This window comes from Uloborus diversus, chromosome 10 (assembly GCF_026930045.1).
Source record: "Uloborus diversus isolate 005 chromosome 10, Udiv.v.3.1, whole genome shotgun sequence".
Taxonomy (NCBI): Eukaryota; Metazoa; Arthropoda; class Arachnida; order Araneae; family Uloboridae; genus Uloborus; species Uloborus diversus.
This window is the reverse complement of record NC_072740.1, coordinates 11450011-11469225: the sequence shown is the minus strand read 5'-3', so window position 1 is coordinate 11469225 and position 19215 is coordinate 11450011. Positions and strand designations below refer to the sequence as shown.

At 31.5% G+C, this 19215-nt stretch overlaps 1 protein-coding gene across 2 annotated transcripts in view; it reads right to left on the bottom strand.

Annotated features, from left to right (window-relative positions):
- LOC129231479 (synaptotagmin-5-like) overlaps window positions 1–19215 on the bottom strand; it is a 174542-nt gene that overhangs the window by 14049 nt on the left and 141278 nt on the right. For both annotated transcript variants that reach the window (XM_054865806.1, XM_054865805.1), the window contains exons 2-3: window positions 10664–10800; window positions 1491–1714 (exon numbers count right to left, since the gene is read on the bottom strand). In XM_054865806.1, coding sequence (XP_054721781.1) covers window positions 1491–1714; window positions 10664–10799 — 360 coding nt within the window. In that variant the 5' untranslated portion in view covers window position 10800. The remainder of the gene's footprint in view (window positions 1–1490; window positions 1715–10663; window positions 10801–19215) is intronic.

Sequence of the window (19215 nt, the reverse complement as noted above, 5' to 3'; positions counted from 1 at the left end):
TCTCCTAACAAAATGCGATAGAGGGAGAAAACAAATTACAGAATTGTAGAGCATACTCGACTTTGCACGAAAAGACGCCTTGTCAACTTAAGAAAACGCGCATTTGTTTTCTCGTAGCTTCAGACACTGTTGCGTCACAAAACTTGAACGGAAGGAGAAATTACTATTTTTCCGGCAAAACACGACCTCATAATGTTAAGTAAAGGTATATTGTTATAACTGGTTGTTGTTTTCCTTCTCACATTGATTTCTCGCGTCACAGTGTAGGAAATCACGAAAAAACAAAACGCGCGTTTTGATCGTCCTATTCTTTGCGTTAATATCTACAAGGTATCTTACAGTACTAAATCGGTGATGCTTTACAACTTTAAATCATTCTTTGTCTCTTTCTCGTTCCGTTTTCAAGATAGGAATGCTAACTCCTAAGTTTTCCTTCAGGCTGGTGCCATACCTGTAGGTGTTTTTATTCAGTCGCCCAAGGCCACTTCCCTGATTAAAACAGCCGTTCCTAAGTTAAGATGGGGGCAATTGACTTTAGTTGGGATGCTGTACATAATAGTATAATCAATTGTTTCATTGGTTCTTAATGATGGCGAAGGAATGGTGAAAATGTATTCCATTAATAGTTTTTTTCCTACCTCTGTCATAAATGAATAGAAACAAAACGCAAACTACACTGTAAAAACAATTCAGAAACGATCCAGGGAAATAATGGACAGCTGATGTGCCCAATTTCTGCATGTAAGATACCTTACAAAAACCAGGAGCGTTTTCTGCTAAAATTCAGTAACCTTCCCGCAATTATCCCGGAAGCCTCCTGAAAAATCCAGAAACCTTCGCATTTGAAAGCAGTCGTGTCTCTAGAACTGTAGAGTAAACTTAAATAGGTATAATATAATAGCTTCGCACCTTCCTAATTTATTAAAAAAGTTCCATAAGCAGTATTGCAAACATGGTCAAAGCTAAGTCAGAATTGCAAGCTAGTATCGAGAAGTTTAAAAGCCTGCAATTCTTGCAAAGCAACGTAGCCTATACTTATTCGCTCCCTTTGGCTAGCTTGATCAGCATGGACGACCCGCAATCGAGCACAAGCCGATACGTCTTATAAATACGCTCTGTTAATCTTTAAACTGGGAGCTAAAAATATGTTTCGCAACTGTGAGAAGTCTGCATTCGTGCAACTTGTAGAACCTCAGGAAACTTTTTGACAATGATACTCGGTTTTTCCAGGAAGTGGGTAAAAACCATTGAATTCCTGAAACGTTACACAGAAATACTCAGTAACGTTTCGTTTTTTTTTTGCAGTGTAATACACTTTCATTTCAGTGACTGTACGAACATGACAAAAATGTTTAAGATAAAACATTAAGATAATTCTACCGCTCAACTATTTTAGACGGATGTTAAAATAGTTAAAAAATAGGTGTTTTTAAAAATTAGTTATTATTCCTAAAATATATTTTTGTGTACTTTTATAGTTTGATACTTACGTAATTTGAAACTGAAGCATTTCCTTGGCTACTTGAGGACATACTACTATATGTAGAATCTTCCCGCTTTCGGGCCGTTTTACCTTTTCCATTGAAAGAGTTATTTTTGGAATTGTTTTGTATCGGAGGTCCACATTCCACGGTGTACTGAGGGGTCCCTGTCAGCTTGATGTAAGTTCCTTCTTCCAGGCCTTCAATGTTGCCATATTTTAATTTTCTCTTCTCTGAAATAAAAGAAAGCATAATTCATTTATATAAAGCATAAAGTGCATAAAATGATACTAAATTTATATTTTGTCCTTTTTATTTCAGCATCGTTTAATTCCTATCTGCACTTATGAGACTTAAAAGAATCAAATTAACGTGTTTTACATATGAATCAGTTTTTCTTGAACGGGTGTATTTCAATTTGCGATCAGTGCTGATTTACTTCCTTTTAGCATTAACAAATCTGATTCATATTTATACGAAATACAAAGTATTATGTATTTTGAATATTTTGCATGATGAAAATGATGGACAAGCGAAACGATTTTTCATTGTCACCTGCTCTTCTAGGTCTTTTAAATAATACAGAGATTTAGGTTTAGAATTTAATAAAAACTAAAAAAATAATAAAGACGTTTGAAATGTGGCTCTTATAATATGAACCGATGAGGTTATTCAATGACAGGGCTTTTCTTTTGGCTAATTTAATGTGTATTGCATTTTTTTTTTTTTTTTACAGATGGCGTTGTGTGAGTTGTGGTTGGGGATTAGTTAGGGACATATTAGCTTGAAAAGAACGGAAATATCTAAATTAATGGCAAAAATAAATATATATGAGAGAATAAGCTAAGGAACGATAAAACTGCGGCCCGATAAAAGCAACGTTAGGTTCTTACGAAAGAAACCCTTAGAAAACTAAAATGCAAAGATGAATTCGCTATTTGTTACTAAGAAGCATTAACATAATACATCACACTTCAGTTAAAACTTTATATTTAGAAAAAAAATGTGGTGGAGGTGTTCTTGCAGAATGCGTTTTGAGAATCCATTAATAGCGTTCCTGGAATATCGTATATGAACTTGATACTGACAATGCAAGACAAACTTGCCCATTACTGTTTGGGTGCCCATAACTAGTCATTAACCCTATCTGTCATAATCTTGCCTATTATTGGTTGGGTACCTATAACTAGTCATTAATCCTATATCTGTTATAAACTTACCCATTACTGGCTGGATGCCCATAACTAGTCATTAACCCTATCTGTTATAAAATTACCGACTATGTGTGACCCTGTTATTAAAATGAAATGAGTATAAAAATTCCGTTAATTTTCTTTGTGTACCGAAATTGTATCGAGAATCATTTATTGTCCTGAAATGTACCATTCATTGCTAAGTAAATGTGTTTAATTGTTGTTGAAGACTAGTTTTCTTCCTTATAATTTTCAACTTGTGCTTAAAACAATTTAGTTTTCCAACACGAAATATTTTCCTCTATGTATCGATTGTGGAAAAATCATCAAAAAATCTTATGAATACAATATACAGAAATGAAACTGTTTAGGTTTTTGTATGTTTCTAGATTTTTATTATTTGTAGAATAACGCACAAAAAAAAAAAAAAAAAAAATATAACTGTCCGACCATATGTGAAAAACTAAAAATATTCACGTAGCACTGAATGTTTCTAATTTGTATCTTTTTAAATTCTAAATAAAATTAGGATTCATAAGTATTGTTTTCAGGTTTATAAACCCATTATCCTATTTAAAGCGGTTATCCCCCCATAATTTCTCAAGAATTAAATTTTTCCACTTTTGCTTAATCAAATAAACTTTGAATGAGTTCTAAATCCCTACGCATTTTTAGCATAGCTACTATCTATGGCACGCTATGTAATTATTAAAATATAGAAGTGTCAAGTTTAAGAATGACCTGTTTTATTACGCTAATATATAACAGGATACAAAATTATGTATAGTTTATCATTTATTAATTGTACATATGATATATTATGTTTAGACTTTAATTAGTTGAAATTTAGAGTCATGAGTCAGGAAAACATTTCCCTCAAATTTTAGAAGTTTTTATTTAGTATTTAATTCAAATTATACAAATCAGTCATAATTAAAGCCAAAAGGTCACTGAATAAAATGTGTTTACATTCAATTGCAAAAGTGAAGTATTTATTTAGATTTATTTCTGTATTTTTCATTTAAAATTTTAAGTTTACGTTTTCCTTCCCGTATGAATGATTGGTTTTTGAAATCGTTGCGATTTTAAAATATATATTGCCCTCTTTAGCTCTACTACTCAATTATCTATTTAAGAACATTTCATCGTTAAAAATTATCATTGGGCCTACGTCACTCTTATTTCTGACGTAATATAACTAAACCAATTACGTGAGAGATGTGTAAATACGAAGTTTGTTTCAAGTTTAATCGTCCAAAAAACGAAATGTATTGAATTCGATCTTTTGAAAAATATCTTATATCTCAAAATTGATTTCTAGTTGAAGACTTTGGTGCGTCAATGAAAATTTTGAATTTGATTTCAAATTCAATACCAATATTATCTCATCAAAAACAAAATTTTACGCATATAATAATACATATAACAAAATATTTATGTAATGCACAGTTCAAAAATATTTTCCGCATTTTATGTGATTTTTTTCTTGCCTATATCAATGTATGGATTTTTTCGCCGCAGTGAAGTTATTGTTTTAAGTAAGACTTACTATATTGATTCAGTTTAGGAAATCAGTAATCTATATAGCAATATTTCATGAGCTTCACATAATACAAACATTATAGTACAGGATCATTTTTTGGTGTAACAGCGAAACATGATCACAAAGACATTGAGTAAACAAATTTACATGTCATGCTCAGAGTCGCAGTAAATGAACATCCAATACTCATGACAGGTAAGTCAACACCGTTGTTTATACAGTACACATTTTTGAGCTTGGTTTCTACCAGAAACGAAGCAGGAAACTCGTTTTGTTATCTTATCAATTGTTGGCATTTGTGTCGTCGATGTAATTGTGAGCGGAAACTGTCTGTTTTATTTCAACATTGAATAGTCATTGGTATGTACTCCAAGATATGCATCATGAATTGAATCAGATACCCGACGAGTACTGATGTAAAAAATATGTTTCCATGTTAAATTAAAAGCTTAATTGTTGTTCTATTGTTTTTAGTATAAATTGAATAAAAAATATAGCGTATTCATTTAATTATTTTTTCATAATGAAGATGGTTTTCTTAGTGATTGAAAACATAGCCGTACGATGGTAATATTATCTGTTGTTCAAAATAAAATAGTTATTTTTTTATGATTGTTTTTTGTAAGTTTGCATTTTTAAGGCGTTTGCTTCGAACTCAGCAGTGTGGAAGTTAATGATTCTATAGTTTGCAATTTGAAATGATTGAAGTTTTAAACTCTGATAAGAGTAAACTATCAAAAAAAAGTTAGTTTGTAATTAATTGGTAATTATCATATTATCAAAATCTCCATTCTCTCTCTCTCTTTTTTTGTTTAATTATCATTTATTTTTTGCATTTTCTATTTTACTTTTCTCTTTTTAAACTAAATTTTGCATTTAAGAGCATGCGATATTTTGAAATCTTCATTGAATATAGTATTTAAACTGTCTAATGAATGTTGGTAATGTTGCTTTGCGTATTTTCTTAATGGTGCTTACAGAGCGCAGAAACGGCATTAAAACAAAGACATCTACAACATAAATTTAAAAATAGAATAATATGTAATAAATATAACATTTATGAATCCGTAGAGAACCTTCCAATTTATAGGCAATTTGCATTTTGTTGAATGTATTGGAAAAATTAAAAACGAAAAGGAAACATTGTTTATAACGTTGGAAGACTTTGGAATCTAAATAGTGTTTAAGGAGCCGCTTAAGCAGACATAACTTATTGAATCATTACATGTAATGAGCATATTTTCTTAACTAATCATCTGGTTGTGATGAAGGTAAGATTTCATAACTATTTTCCATTCTTTTCCATATTTTAGAAAATGTCATACGGTTTAACGTGTACACCCGCTTTTTCATTTACATCAACACAAAAATTGTTATATCAAATACTACTGTTCTCCTGAATATATTAATAATTCAAAACGCAGTTGATAATATTTAAAAGCTTTGAAATGCTAATGGAAGCATGACATGAAGGGGTGGGAATGGGTGTAAAAATTCGAGCATTAAGCGCAGGTATCGTGTTCCAGCATTACCACATCTCATTATTCATTATAAATAGTCACTTCATTTGAGAATGTGGCAGAATTTAGAAATAAAACCCCAGTTTAACAGCGATACACAATATTAATACAATTTGAAGATGTTTCCACAACGAAACTATGCATTTGGCACTCTATCTAATTATATATGTATATATATATATATATGTTTTTTTTTTTGAAATGCAGATTCTAATAAATTCCTACTTACTAAACCATTTTACAATCTTTTCCTCACACCTGAGGTCCGTAATTTTTGACTTTATATTAAGAGAGTTTTAATCTTTCAACACCAGTCAGATTTACTTAAAATCAATAGCTGCGAAAACAAAATATTTTTTTTCACATTAAACGGAGCGAAACGTTATCGTTATATTTTATTCAGCACGAAATGTCACTCAACCTTTTGTGAAATGATTCAGGATTTTCAATATTTTAGCAGTTTGAATTTTTGATAAAAGAACCAATTCCTATTATGTTTACATTTAAGAGAATAAAAAAAAGTAAACGTTTTTAAGTAAAGCGATATATTTGTTATTTAATTGTTCTTCCGAATTTATTTTCGGGTATAACCAATCTGGTCCTTAATTTATTTGATTACGCAAAAACTACTTCATATAAAGAAATTGACGGAAATTTTAAAAACCAACTGCACGAAAAGAAGTTTCTTTTCTTCATTTGTTATTAATACGTGTAATTTACAAAATAACAATAATCAGAGTCAGTTTATGTTTCAAAATTTAATTAATAAGTATATACATGTATATTTATATATATACAGGGTAATTAAAAAAACGCGGACAAAATGACATGGTAGATCAGTTATAAAACAAGGATCAAAAACTACATAGGAACAGAGGGTCACAAACGCAATACTGCCGTGCAAACAACGCCAGACACTGACAGATGCATGACACATCACAAACTTACTACACAATGACGATTTTACACAACATTTAGGTTTTTAAGAAAGGCGTGAAGCAGTTATTAAAATTTAAGGTTTTCAGCTGTTATACACGTGTCGAAACGGCCGCGCACCGAACGTCGTAATAACGATTCATCCCAGCAAGACTTCCCAGATCGCTGGGATTTTTGTTGCGGCTCATGTATGGGAGTTGTAGGACACAAATTTCAGCAACCCCTTTAAGTCTTCCTAAAAAAATTAGAATGCTGTGCAAAATTGTCTTTGTGTAACAAGTACGTGATATGTCATGCATCCGTCAGGATCTGGCTTTGTGTGCACGTAGTGCGTCAGCATTGAGTTTGCAATACTCTGTTCCTATGCGATTTTTTATCCATGTGGTTTGTGCCCTCCAAAGTATCTTGCCACCCTCTTAACTGAGGAACGGCTGCTGCTATTCATAAAAGTGGTGTCTAGCTATAGTACAGTTGCCATGGAGCTACTGAACAAAATCACTGGTGGTGCCACCTAGTGGAAAACTGAATTTGAAATTCCTGTTTCGAAAACAGAACAGAATATGGGAAACAAAAGCTGCAGAGCATCCGCAATTTAACACTAAAAGACGCCTAGCAGACTTGAGTGCAAAGAACAGAACGGTTTCAACGCACACTTGATTCTTCGTGATTTCCAACATGTCACGGTCTATGCTCCAACTTGTGCAAGGTGGCCTTCAAGCGAAAATCCAAAAGTACATTGGGGTTGACTGTGCGAGGCTTTAACAACTCAGATAAATGTGCATTTTTTATGATTTTTTTTTCTTTCTGAGATCGTTTTCTCACGTCACAGTATAGGAAATAATGAAAACACAAATGTGCTTGTAACCGTGCTATTTTTTGCATTTAAGTCCACAAGGTGTCTTTAAGTACTAAACTGATGATGCTGTACAACTTTGCAGATCCCCTTTTTACTCTGTCTCGTCCCGCTTTCGAGATAGGAGTTTTAGCTCTACAGTTTTCTACCAGGTGGCGCCGCCGGTGATTTTATTCCGTAGCGCATGGAAACTTTACTACACTTAGACACCACTTATATAAATATAGCAGCAACCGTTCCAAAGTTAAAAGGAGGAGGCAAGGGACTTTATTGGGAACATTATACATAGTATTTTCTCAAAGTAAGATTTCAGTCAAACAATGCACATTTTTTTAGGGGGAAACATGGGAAAATAATAAAGACTAATCCTTGTAACCATATTAGTCGTTTTCTGTTTATTACATAAACGTAGTTTACCTAAACAAAAGAAACATGACTACTCCCTTTTGGAAAATTAGTGAGCATTGAAAACTAGCTTCTGAAAAAAAAAATAAAACATAGGTCTCAATTTATAAGTACTTTTTGGAAATTAACCGAAAAAAAAATCATTTTTATATCATGTTCGTTAAAAAGGTACAATTAGTTATCAAGCCTAGTTTCAGTGAATATATACATTGTCTTTAAGTTTTCCCCAACCACACCAAACATAAGTTCAACAACAGATTTCATAACTTGTTCAAAGAAAAATATGATAAATACGATGATGGCTCACGTTAAAACAATTGGTTTGTATTGTGTATCTCATAAGCTAGATGTTGATGTGTAGCATATCAAAGAATATCCCCCTCTAACATATGGCTATACAGTCGACTCCCGCTACAACGCGATCCGACTTACGCGAAATGGCTATAACGCGAATTTTTCACGAGTAACGAATTTTAGAGTTAACGCGAATTTTTCGGTCACAACACGAATTTTTTAGAAGGAAGTATCAGCTTCGTTATTTGCTACTAAATATTGATTTCGTGAATGTTATTACGTCCCTTTGAGCATCACTGACAGCCAAAGTTCCCACGTCAAACTAGTCTAGTGCATCAAATAACCATAATGGCACGCTTAGTGTCACCTTCATCTAAAGTTTGAAAACGTGAAGAAAAAGAAAGTTTCTGATAAAAAAATTTAAAAAAGCTAAGATTCTCGATAAACTTGACCAATTACAGAACGTCGAAGGTAGCGCGACAATAAGTATGAGTGTACATATGTACTATTAAAAGTTAAAACAAAAAGATGTCCGTAAAAGTCTAGAACTTAGTTTCAATATTGAAACTTGCAGAGAAGTCTAGCAAAATAAAAATTATGAAAATGGAAGCTACGCACGCTGCATTGTGGATTAATAAAAAGATCAGGTAGAGGAGATGTAGCCACAAATTGAAACGTTTTAAATAAAAGGTGAAGCGTATTTAAAAATGTATTAGATAAGAATAACGATCTGATCTTGGAGCATAAATCATCACTAGTATAATCATTTTTTAACTCGTAAATATTGCTACTGTATCTACTGTACAGTACTATTTTGTGCATCATATTAATTTTACTGCATGCAAACCGTGTTGTTTTATTTTATATCTTTTATTCCCATTGGTCATTCATTTTGTGCATCTTAAGTATTTCATGTTGAATAATAGTTTTTTATTTTTTAAATACAGTAAAAATTCAGTTCTTTATGGAAGAAACTGTAATGGTTAAGGAATGCTTTAGAGCAGATTGAGGGGTGTTTATAAGTGCCTAAAAGTATTTGGTATGCTTTAAAAAATTTGTATGCATATATTTTTCCCCAACGCGAAATTTCAACTTACGCGAGGAGTCTTGGAACGCATCTCTCGCGTAAGTTGGGACTCGACTGTATCTTTAAATTTTATACAGCCAATTCGCATTAGTTTTTAACTAATTACTTCTTGGGGAGATCAAAGAATTTCCTTGAAATGTCTTATATTTCTGGCGTATTGCGACAATAGTGATGCAGTAAGGCAAAAATTTTAAAGCACAGCTGATTTGGCGTGTTAAGTGCCAGGGAACTTTCCTCATTTCCAACAGAATGGTATCATTTCAAGGAACATATGGCATCAATATAAAATTTTAATATTGTTTATATATTGTAACTATTGTTTATATATTTAAAAATCATAATGGAATAATGATAACTCGTGTCTCACACAAACTAATGTAGTTTTTGTGAAATTTATAAACTTAAAAATAAAGCAAAACACAAACACAATCGACTTTCGATAAGTCGGAGCCTTATAACTCGAATATTACATTATCTCGAAGTTTTCATTCAGTTCCAAAAAAAAAAAAAATAGTTTTCAATATCAATACAAATTTTTCTCTAGGTACCTCGAATGTACTCCTTTTAAGTCGAAGTTTAAAGAAAGTTTCGTTCCCATTTTATGCAGCAGCTAAGATAAGAAAAAGTAAAATGTCCCCCCCCCATTTAACACACTGCTTTTCTATCAGTTTACGAGAGGGGGATAATTTAAAAACAATAGTGCTTCTTAACGCACACCGTGTTGAAAGATTACGTGAAAAGTAGCCTGTTTTCTTACTTTTTGCCGTAGCTGATGGCCGAAAATTTTATTGCTGGCTAAATTTTAAGGGACTTGAAATTTTGGCAAAAATTGAAAAAATGTAGCTTTTTTTTCTGGATGATTCAAATAATCTGCTTTTATTACAAAAAGGCGTTTAAAAGCAATACGAATTGAAATCAAGAGAGAAGAAATTGAGCTTACGTAAAGCAAACTTAGTGACGTTGTATCTTAAATTTATTCTCTGTAAAATATTTTTTCGGAGAACTAATAATAAATTTTATCCAAAATATAAGTGTCATATTCTATCCATTATGCCCTATTCTTAAAAATAAAAATAAAATTTTTTCTTCAGAATCCTGGGAAAGGAACTTTCCAAAACTCAAATCCTAATTACATGAAGGTTTTAGCCAATTTCTTGGGATTTAGAGTTACTGAGAGTGGACTGAAAAATAAACGAGAATCATGTCCACTGATAAGACTTTCTAACAAAGCTCTCTTTTTTGTTCTATTTTTTTTTAAATAAATTACATCGGTGATTCTCAATTGAAATCATGTGACAGACAATGCAGTACGGCTGATCTTAGTATATATATGTAAATTAAAAAAACTTACTTGCTATCTTGTAGAGACAAGTATGAATCCAGCAAGAAGGGATTACAACACAGACTGTTACCACGATTGTTAGAATCAGCAAGCCAATACAGACTGACAGCACAATAATTTTATCGTTTTCAGTCAACTGAAGCATTCTGAAAGAAATAAATGTATTTGTGATTAATAATAATTCGCAGTAAGTAGAAAATGTTATACGTATATAGCTCCATTAAACCAATTTAAACACTCAATCTTGGTATCTTTATTTAATTATAACAGTGGATTTTGAGCTGTGCTACATTTTTGATGATGCATATTTCGCAAGATAATTGATTTTACAAGGGGGGATCCACTCCCTGCTCACTTCCCTCGCTAACCCGCCGAGAACCCATTTCGCCCCGTCCTATTTTTGGCAACCGAATTAGCTGAAAGAATGTTAATAGCGAAAGAATGTTAGAGTTGAACTTTTAATAACACATTTGCGAATTAAAGTCGCAAAGATGAGACCAGGCGAAATGGGTTCCTCTTAAATTACGAATTTTGTGGGTACCTAGTTCGGCCCTTAACTCCCAGTGGTTCTCCAGGAGATGAGGCTTAGCGCCAGTTGTGTTAATAATATTTCATCTATTTTGGCAAATTTAGAATTATTTTAGATTTCTATTCATTAAAATAATGTTTTGCTGAAAGTGTATGACGTATATTAAACTCAAATTTTAAAATGATAGAGCTTGAATTATTCCTGTTTCGTATATCTACTTTTTTACATTTTGGAATTACATAGGGGAGACCGGGGAGAAATGACGAATGCCGTAATTTTTCCTTTTAAACTAGGTTACTACATCAACTGCATGCTACTGATTCTAATATCCGCTGTTCGCTCAGCAATAATATAGAGACGTTGAAAATCGCCATATTTGTGTTAGTTCTGAAGCTCTGATTATTTACCTTTGCCACGATATAACTTTTATGCATGTGTAAATAAGCTCTGCTGCATATACATATAGGATATGTCGTGTCTCTTGAGTATTTATGAGTAACTTAGTTTAAATACTACCTATTACCATGAATAAATGTCAATTATTCGCCTTTTGTTATGGCAATGGAGAAGAATCCGTTCAAACAGGCAGTCTGGGGCAAGATGACGGGCAGTAACGCGGGGCAAGATGACGAGCTTGCCTATTGCCCGTGTTTCGGAATTTATTAAACTAACTATGTTGTCTACTTTATTATATTTCTGTAAACGCTGTCTGTTTGTCCACGCGACCTTCCGCTTTTCCTCTGGGGCTAAAGGACGCATTGAATCAAGGTAGATATCGTTAGAAAGCGGGTGACCAGGGGCTATTTATAAACTAGTTGACCAAATGACTAGTTGAATGAATGAAACCAAGCAAAGAATCTCCTGCTCTGTTGATTATTGACAATCATAAATCTCATATAGCTTTGCAGGCTATCTTATATTGCAGTGAAAAAACATTATCATGGTTGGGTTGCCATTTCACACATCGCATCGTCTCTAGCTCCTGACGCGTCATTTTTCTGCCTATTAAAAACCCACTATAGCCAAGCATGTGACAATTTTATGGTCATTTACCGAGGACAAACTAACACAGAAAAAAAAATATTGGTGAGCTTTTGAGCACCGCTTACTTCAAAGCAGCTACAGTTGGAAATGCCGATAAAGGGTTTAAAGAATGAGGTATCGAATCTCATAATTTTCTGGTTTTTAGCGGACTATGGTGTTGTTGGCTCTGAAACTGAGAATAATAGTGCTAATCCTCAGACCTTGGGAGTAGAAAACCAACATATAAACCCTCCAGACGAAGCTGAAGTTATGACAAATGCTGATTCCGATACACCAAAGAAGCATGTTAGTGTTTTTGATTTCAATGCATTGCCTAAAGCAACACAATGCGAGAAAACAAAAACTGAAGCTCAAACATTCTTACGAGCACACTCATCAAAGAAATGTCAGAACAAGGAGCAAAGCGGAAGAAAAAAAAAAGAGTTATTTAAAAAAACAGGGAACATAAGCTCGTGAAGCTAAAAAGGGAGTAAAAAGAAACTCAGACCAAGTTCCTGTAGGCCCAAGTCTATTACTGTGAGCATATTCATACCAAGCAATGCAGTTGCATCAAATTCAAACAATAGTGTTTAAGATGCCTTGCTTGGAAAGTGGAATTTTGAGACCCTCCTACAGAAGAATGGATCCAGAGCTGTAAAAGCCAAGAGTGGTGGCATGAGGAATGTTCTAATCTTGAAAATGATATTTTTATTTGTGTCTATTGTTAGCTGCACCACTTAACACTTGAACATTATGCTACAACGCATTACGCTTAATTTGATACTTAGTAAGTTGTAAAAACACAGTTATCATTTGTAAAACTAGGTAACATATTCAAAACATAAAATATGTTCAACCTTTTTCAACGTTGTCATCTTGCCCCTAGGTCAAAGTCATCTTGCGCCAGTACTGGGGCAAGATGACGATTTGTTAAGGTTATGAAAAAATAAAAATATCCTTCGTTATTTTTATTTTAAAAAATAAATGGCAATATATTTAATACTACAAAGGATTACTCTAACAGCTCATGTAAAATTAATTTTACTATCCTTAAAAATAAATTAATAAACCACGAAAATTGTTAGCATAGTCATCTTGCCCCGGTCTCCCCTACATTTTCCTGGCAATTTTTACTCATTTCAAAATCCCTAAATTTTTGGGGCATTTAAAAATCCCGTACATACTAATAAAAATGTTTCGTTAGCGAGACTGATGCCAGTAATATATTAACCCGAGCGGTGTCACTGTCAATGATGTTAAAAACAAAATTATGAATTTCTTTCAACTTTCAGATATTTTTCTGCGAAAATCTTTGTTCTTCTGTGAATGTTATGAGTCATGAAATTTAAATCTAGCTCTAAAGAATTTTTTTTCTACTTCGACTGATTTAAAATTTTTGAAAAAACATCGGTTGCATTATAAAGTCTGAGATGTGTCGAAGTAAATATATTATTACAAAAAAAGAAAAAATAAAATAAATACATAAAAAAAATAAATGAATAAATCCCAATCAAATGCCAGTATGTGTGAAATACAATAGACTAAACTAACTACTTACGTAGGGGAATGTGAGGCAATGTGAAATAGTTAAGATAACTTACCATTTTCAAAGTGAGTAAATTGGAATTTTGTTTTGAAAATTACAGTACGTAAAGAAAGAGCAATGTATTTCATTATAAAACTTGCTCTGAAACATAATTTTTAATGTTTGGCTGTAAATTTGTAACTTCAAAAAAGGTGGAAATGTCTCACCTTTTTTTTCATAAGGCTAAGTGGAAAATAAACCTTTTTATGAATGAAATATGTTCTACTTTATTACTAAAATATTTTTGGTCCAGTGATTGAGTAGTTAAAAGGAAGAATGAGTAAGTGAATAAATAATAAAACAAGAAATGAATCAATTAGTTTATTAACTAATTAATATCTGAGAAAATATCAATGACTGAATAAAATAGTGATGATCCAGAAAATAAGCGCATGATTAAATAAGTACGTGAATTATTAACTGAAGGAATGTAAATGAATTAATTGGTAAATGAGCATGTAAGTTATTTAGTAAATAATTGAAAAAGTAAAGAAAATTAAATTTTCACTTTGAATGATTAAATAAGTACGTGAATTATTAATTGAAGGAATGTAAATGAATTAATTGGTAAATGAGCATGTAAGTTATTTAGTAAATAACTGAAAAAGTAAAGAAAAATAACTATTTCACTTTGTCCCGCATGCACTTGATCAATGGTACAAAGCATTCAAATGCAAACAGGCTTAGTATTAGTAATTAAACAAGTACTGCACCAAATATTAATGGGTCTAAATAGGTCAATTAGTGGGTCATAGTTAACTTTTTCTTGACAGGAATAGACTACACATGTTGCTACATAGCTAAAATATCACCTGATAGATGGCGATAAAAGCAGAGCAAATATTTCTTCTTTTTTCCCCCTGCTATTTAACTTTGTCCCAAATTCTCCAATTAAAATCGTAACAGGAAATATATTATTTAGAAACGCCTTGTTTTGAGAAACATTTGTTGTTGGAGCTTAATGTGGTATTCGAAAACTAAAAACATCTTAGTTATGTATGTGCAATAAGATGTAATATCATATTTGCAATCTATCCATAAGATTTGCCTGTGCGTCTTACATAAGCTTGTCGGAACTTCCCACAAATAATGAACGAATCTTTGATTTATCAAGGCTGTAGTCTCATGAATATCTCTGCGGATACAGCTGTAGATCATTATGATGAGAAAATCTTATTCATTAAGTGAACAGGTGTTAAAAGGTAGGGGTTGTGTGAAGTAGAACATTCAGGTCATTGTACGAATGCTATCATTTAATGAGCCCTTGTGTCATGTGTGTTGAAATACCTTTGCTTTTGGAAAGGATTTACACACACGAAATTATATCATTCTCAGAAGGCAAGATAAAGTAAACAACTGCCTTTAGATTGGACAGTGTGTTTACGATGATAACGGATGGTAAACACTTGATTTGTATAACTTTATATAGCTGTACAATAATTAAAAGTAGGAAATCTCAAAGGTGTATAATTTTTAATTTTTTGACACATAATATAAGTTTCTAAAGCAGATAATTAGTGCCCATACTTTTCTGCGAAAAAAATTGTCGATGTTTAAAAATAGCACATTTTTGTTGGTTACTGAATGAAGCTTATAAACAGGTAATAGTCTTATGAATGAAAAGCTTTTTATGTACTTTTGGAGACGTTCGTAATCATTTAATGTGTCAAGTATGCTTGAAGTCACAAGTTTATCTTATAATATTATGTTTAAAACTGCTAAAACTTACAAAATATAGCATATTCAATAACTTATTATGTTTGAGATATCCGTTACTTTGGAATGACTTTTATTTACGTAGTGAGTATCTGTGATTCGGTAGCATAAAAAGTCAAAGATCATTCAAAACAATTGTAATAAAACTATATTAATACTAGTTAAGAGCACTTACAGCTTATTCTGAATTCATAGCTATTAGTAAAAAAATTTAAAAAAAAAATGTATTTTTTCTTCATTAAAAAAAACGTAGATAAATGTTTCAAGCAATCAACAAATTACATTTTTCTTAGAAAATCAACCGGCACTAAAAGTTTCTACTTGTTTATACAAAGCTAAAAAAAATCTACCAAAGCTTTTAAGAGTTTTCAGAAAAAGCAGAAAAATAATTCGATTCTGCGTAAGTGAAAGTATATATTAAGAAAAATAATAACACACAAAAAAGAGTCAGGTAAATTAATTTTGTAATTAACTTTATTTCATGCAAAATTTAATTTCAAATCTAATTAACTTTTCTTTTTATTCCTTTTTTCTATGTTCGATCATAATGTATGCTTCAGTGAATCATATGATGTTTGGTCCCCAGACTAAACAAAAGTGTTTTTGTCATCGAAGATCGCAAATATGAGCAGAAAAACGACTTTAATTAAAATCTTCTAAAAAAGTTCCAAAACAGTCTTGGTTGTTATTTTTGTTTATTTTGTAATCACAAAATGAGAATAGTTTTTAAAAAAAGGAATTTTAACTTGAAAAAATACATGTTTATTTTTAAATATTAAGAAAATAAAGCAAAACATTTTTGCTTCTCCAAAGTATTTATTTAAATTTTTAAAAATCAGAAGCATACTTTTGGTTTTTTAGGACAAATAAACTGTTAAAAAATGTTATATTTTTCTATTTATTGCATAAATGTTTTTTTGAACTATCACATCTACTGAAGTTTTTGTAGTACCTTCGTCATCAGGAAGTTGATAAAGTGTCTTTGACGTATGTTTTAAAATGGTGTATAGCAGTACCTTCCAAGGCTACTAGTAGGGGAATGTGGGGTAAAGTTAAATTGTTAAGATGACTGAGCTTTTTCAAGAGGAACAAATTGGAAATTTGTTTTGAAAATTACAGTACTTAAAAAAGAACATTCTTGCACCGAAACAGTATTTTTTTATTTTGGGCAATAAATTGGCTCCTTCAAAAAAAAAGTGGAAAATTTTCACTTTTTTTTTTCCAACGGGGCAGGGTAAAAATAAAATATCTTTCTAATAAAATCTTTTCAATTTGATTATAAAAAATATTTTTGATTAAATTGAATTAGTAAATAAAATGTTTAATAAATGAAAAGTTACTGAAATAATAAATGAAAAATTAAATAAACAAATTAATTAATATATGAAAAAAACAAATGACTGAGCAAAAGAGTGAATGAAAAGAAAATAAGTGAATGAAAGACGAAATATAAGTTAATAACTAAATGAAGGAAATAAGATGAATTCATTAATAAATGAATACGCAAGTGATTTTCACTACACAGTGATTCTCACTACCTCAAATGCTCAACATTGGAGCCGTTAATTACACGCAAACAGCTAAAATGTAATCCAGTTCGTTCTACACATTTTTCAGTATCACACGGTCAGTGATTCGTAACGCTGCCCAAAAATACGATCTTGAAGTTTTTGTAGTACCTTCGTCATCAGGAGTTGATAAAGTGTCTTTGACGTATGTTTTAAAATGTATCCTCATTTTGCTTTGTTATCTACTACGCGTCATATTTCATATGTGAATTATATCATACACATTCCGTGTCTATAAGCGTGAATGTGACAATTATTGGCAGTCGCTAAATTGATTTTGACACAAAAATGTTTGTTCCGTAACTCCTAATGTTTTTTTTTTTTTTAAATCTTGACTCACTTCTTGAAAAAAGGGCAGAAATAGTGACTCAAAAGAAAGTTCGATTTTTCTTAATGCTAAAAAAGTTGAGGAGCAAATGTGAACAAGAGAGCTGCTCATTAAGATATTTGTAAATAAGGAATTTAAGAAGAATTAGTCGATCAAATCAAAGTGGTTTGCCGAAGAAAAATACGTGAAGAAAACGAGATAGTATTAGTTTCTGCGAGATGTACAAACTACTCTTTCAAAAACATTAGGCTCTAGCTACAAAAAACACGAGCATCAGTGTAAGTACTATTTACAAAATATTTCACTAAGAAATCTATTTCATCATCTTGCAAGCCTGCAAGAAAATATAGAGTGATTCTGGAAATAATATATAGGGGAAAGGGGGGCACATGTGATTATGATATGTTTTACTAAGAAAACCTTAAGCAAAAAATCTTGAAAAAATCTCAAGTAATGGCAGTTTCTAGAGCAATGAGATATTTTATGTTTCTGTGCTGGCAACTTCTTTGTTTTAGCAGGTGTTGAAAATTTTTTATTTCTGTCTTCTTCACGTGAAGACAACTTAAAAGTAACTGCTATGCTAAACCTTCGTATTTAGAACCATTGTATGAACCATTCAAGTAAACTTATGACACTGTTTAAATTTTTTAATTAAATTAAAATTCTTTATTTTTGCGTGTTAGCTTCAAAATAGACGATGGGGCACTTGTGAACACAACATCTGGTGGCAAAAATAAACAGTTCTCCGTAATATTATTTTTAGTGTCGGACATGGAAAGTGTTAAAAAATGTGTAAATATTTATAATTATAATTTTTCTATAATTAACTTGCAATTTTATTGTTAATTATTACTAATATTATAGTATTTATTGTTTGTTCTTATTTTTTTAAAGAGCCTAGATATCAATCTAACAGCGAACATGTAGTCCATTTTGAAGAAAAAAAAAGAGGTATCGGAAAAGTAATCAACCGCAGCGCTAGCAAGTTTACGGAAGCAAGAAACAATATATAATGCCCACATATAAAAAGAAATTCACTTGCATCATTTATACATTATTTATGAAATGTCTAAATGCATTACAGCATTAATATGAAAAGAAAGTGTTATAAATTACTGATTTTACGCTCGTTTGAACTTAAATAACTTTGTAATCCTTTTTTTAAAAAAAGGTATTATTTTCTAATACTAAATCTTATTTTTCTTAAGGTGGTTTTATGGTGAAATTTTGACATTTGTTACGTTAGTTTACCTCAAAATTATGAATGGTACATTAGTTATGAGCGATGAAATATTTGTATGGACTGATATTATCACTTAAAATATTTAGTGGCATAAAATGTTTGAGTAAGTAGCAAAAAAAAAAAAACGTGGAAGAGATAGAAAATAAATATGAAATATGTAAGAGATAGTAATAATCTCTTCGAACTCTCGGTCTTACATGATCAAGAGAGCCGAAATTGAGAAAATGGCAAATAAGCCGGGAAGAGATAGAAAACAAATAAGACGTAAGAGATAGAAATAAAATCTTTGACGCGTCTCTCAGTCCTCCATGATCAAGAGAGACGCGTTTGAGTACAGTCAATTCTTGATAACTTGAAGTCCCCAAAAAAATATAAAAGCAACACCGACTGTTAGGCATTGTGTGCAGTGAAAAGCTATGACTCGTTTGAACAAATTTATTGCATGAACAACTCTTGTGTTTTAAATGAACTAAACAACTTTAGAATACGAACAGAAAAAACAAAAAACAGAACTACATTTTATTGTATTCCAATTTTTTTACTCTCGAAACATTTTTGTTTTTAGAGAT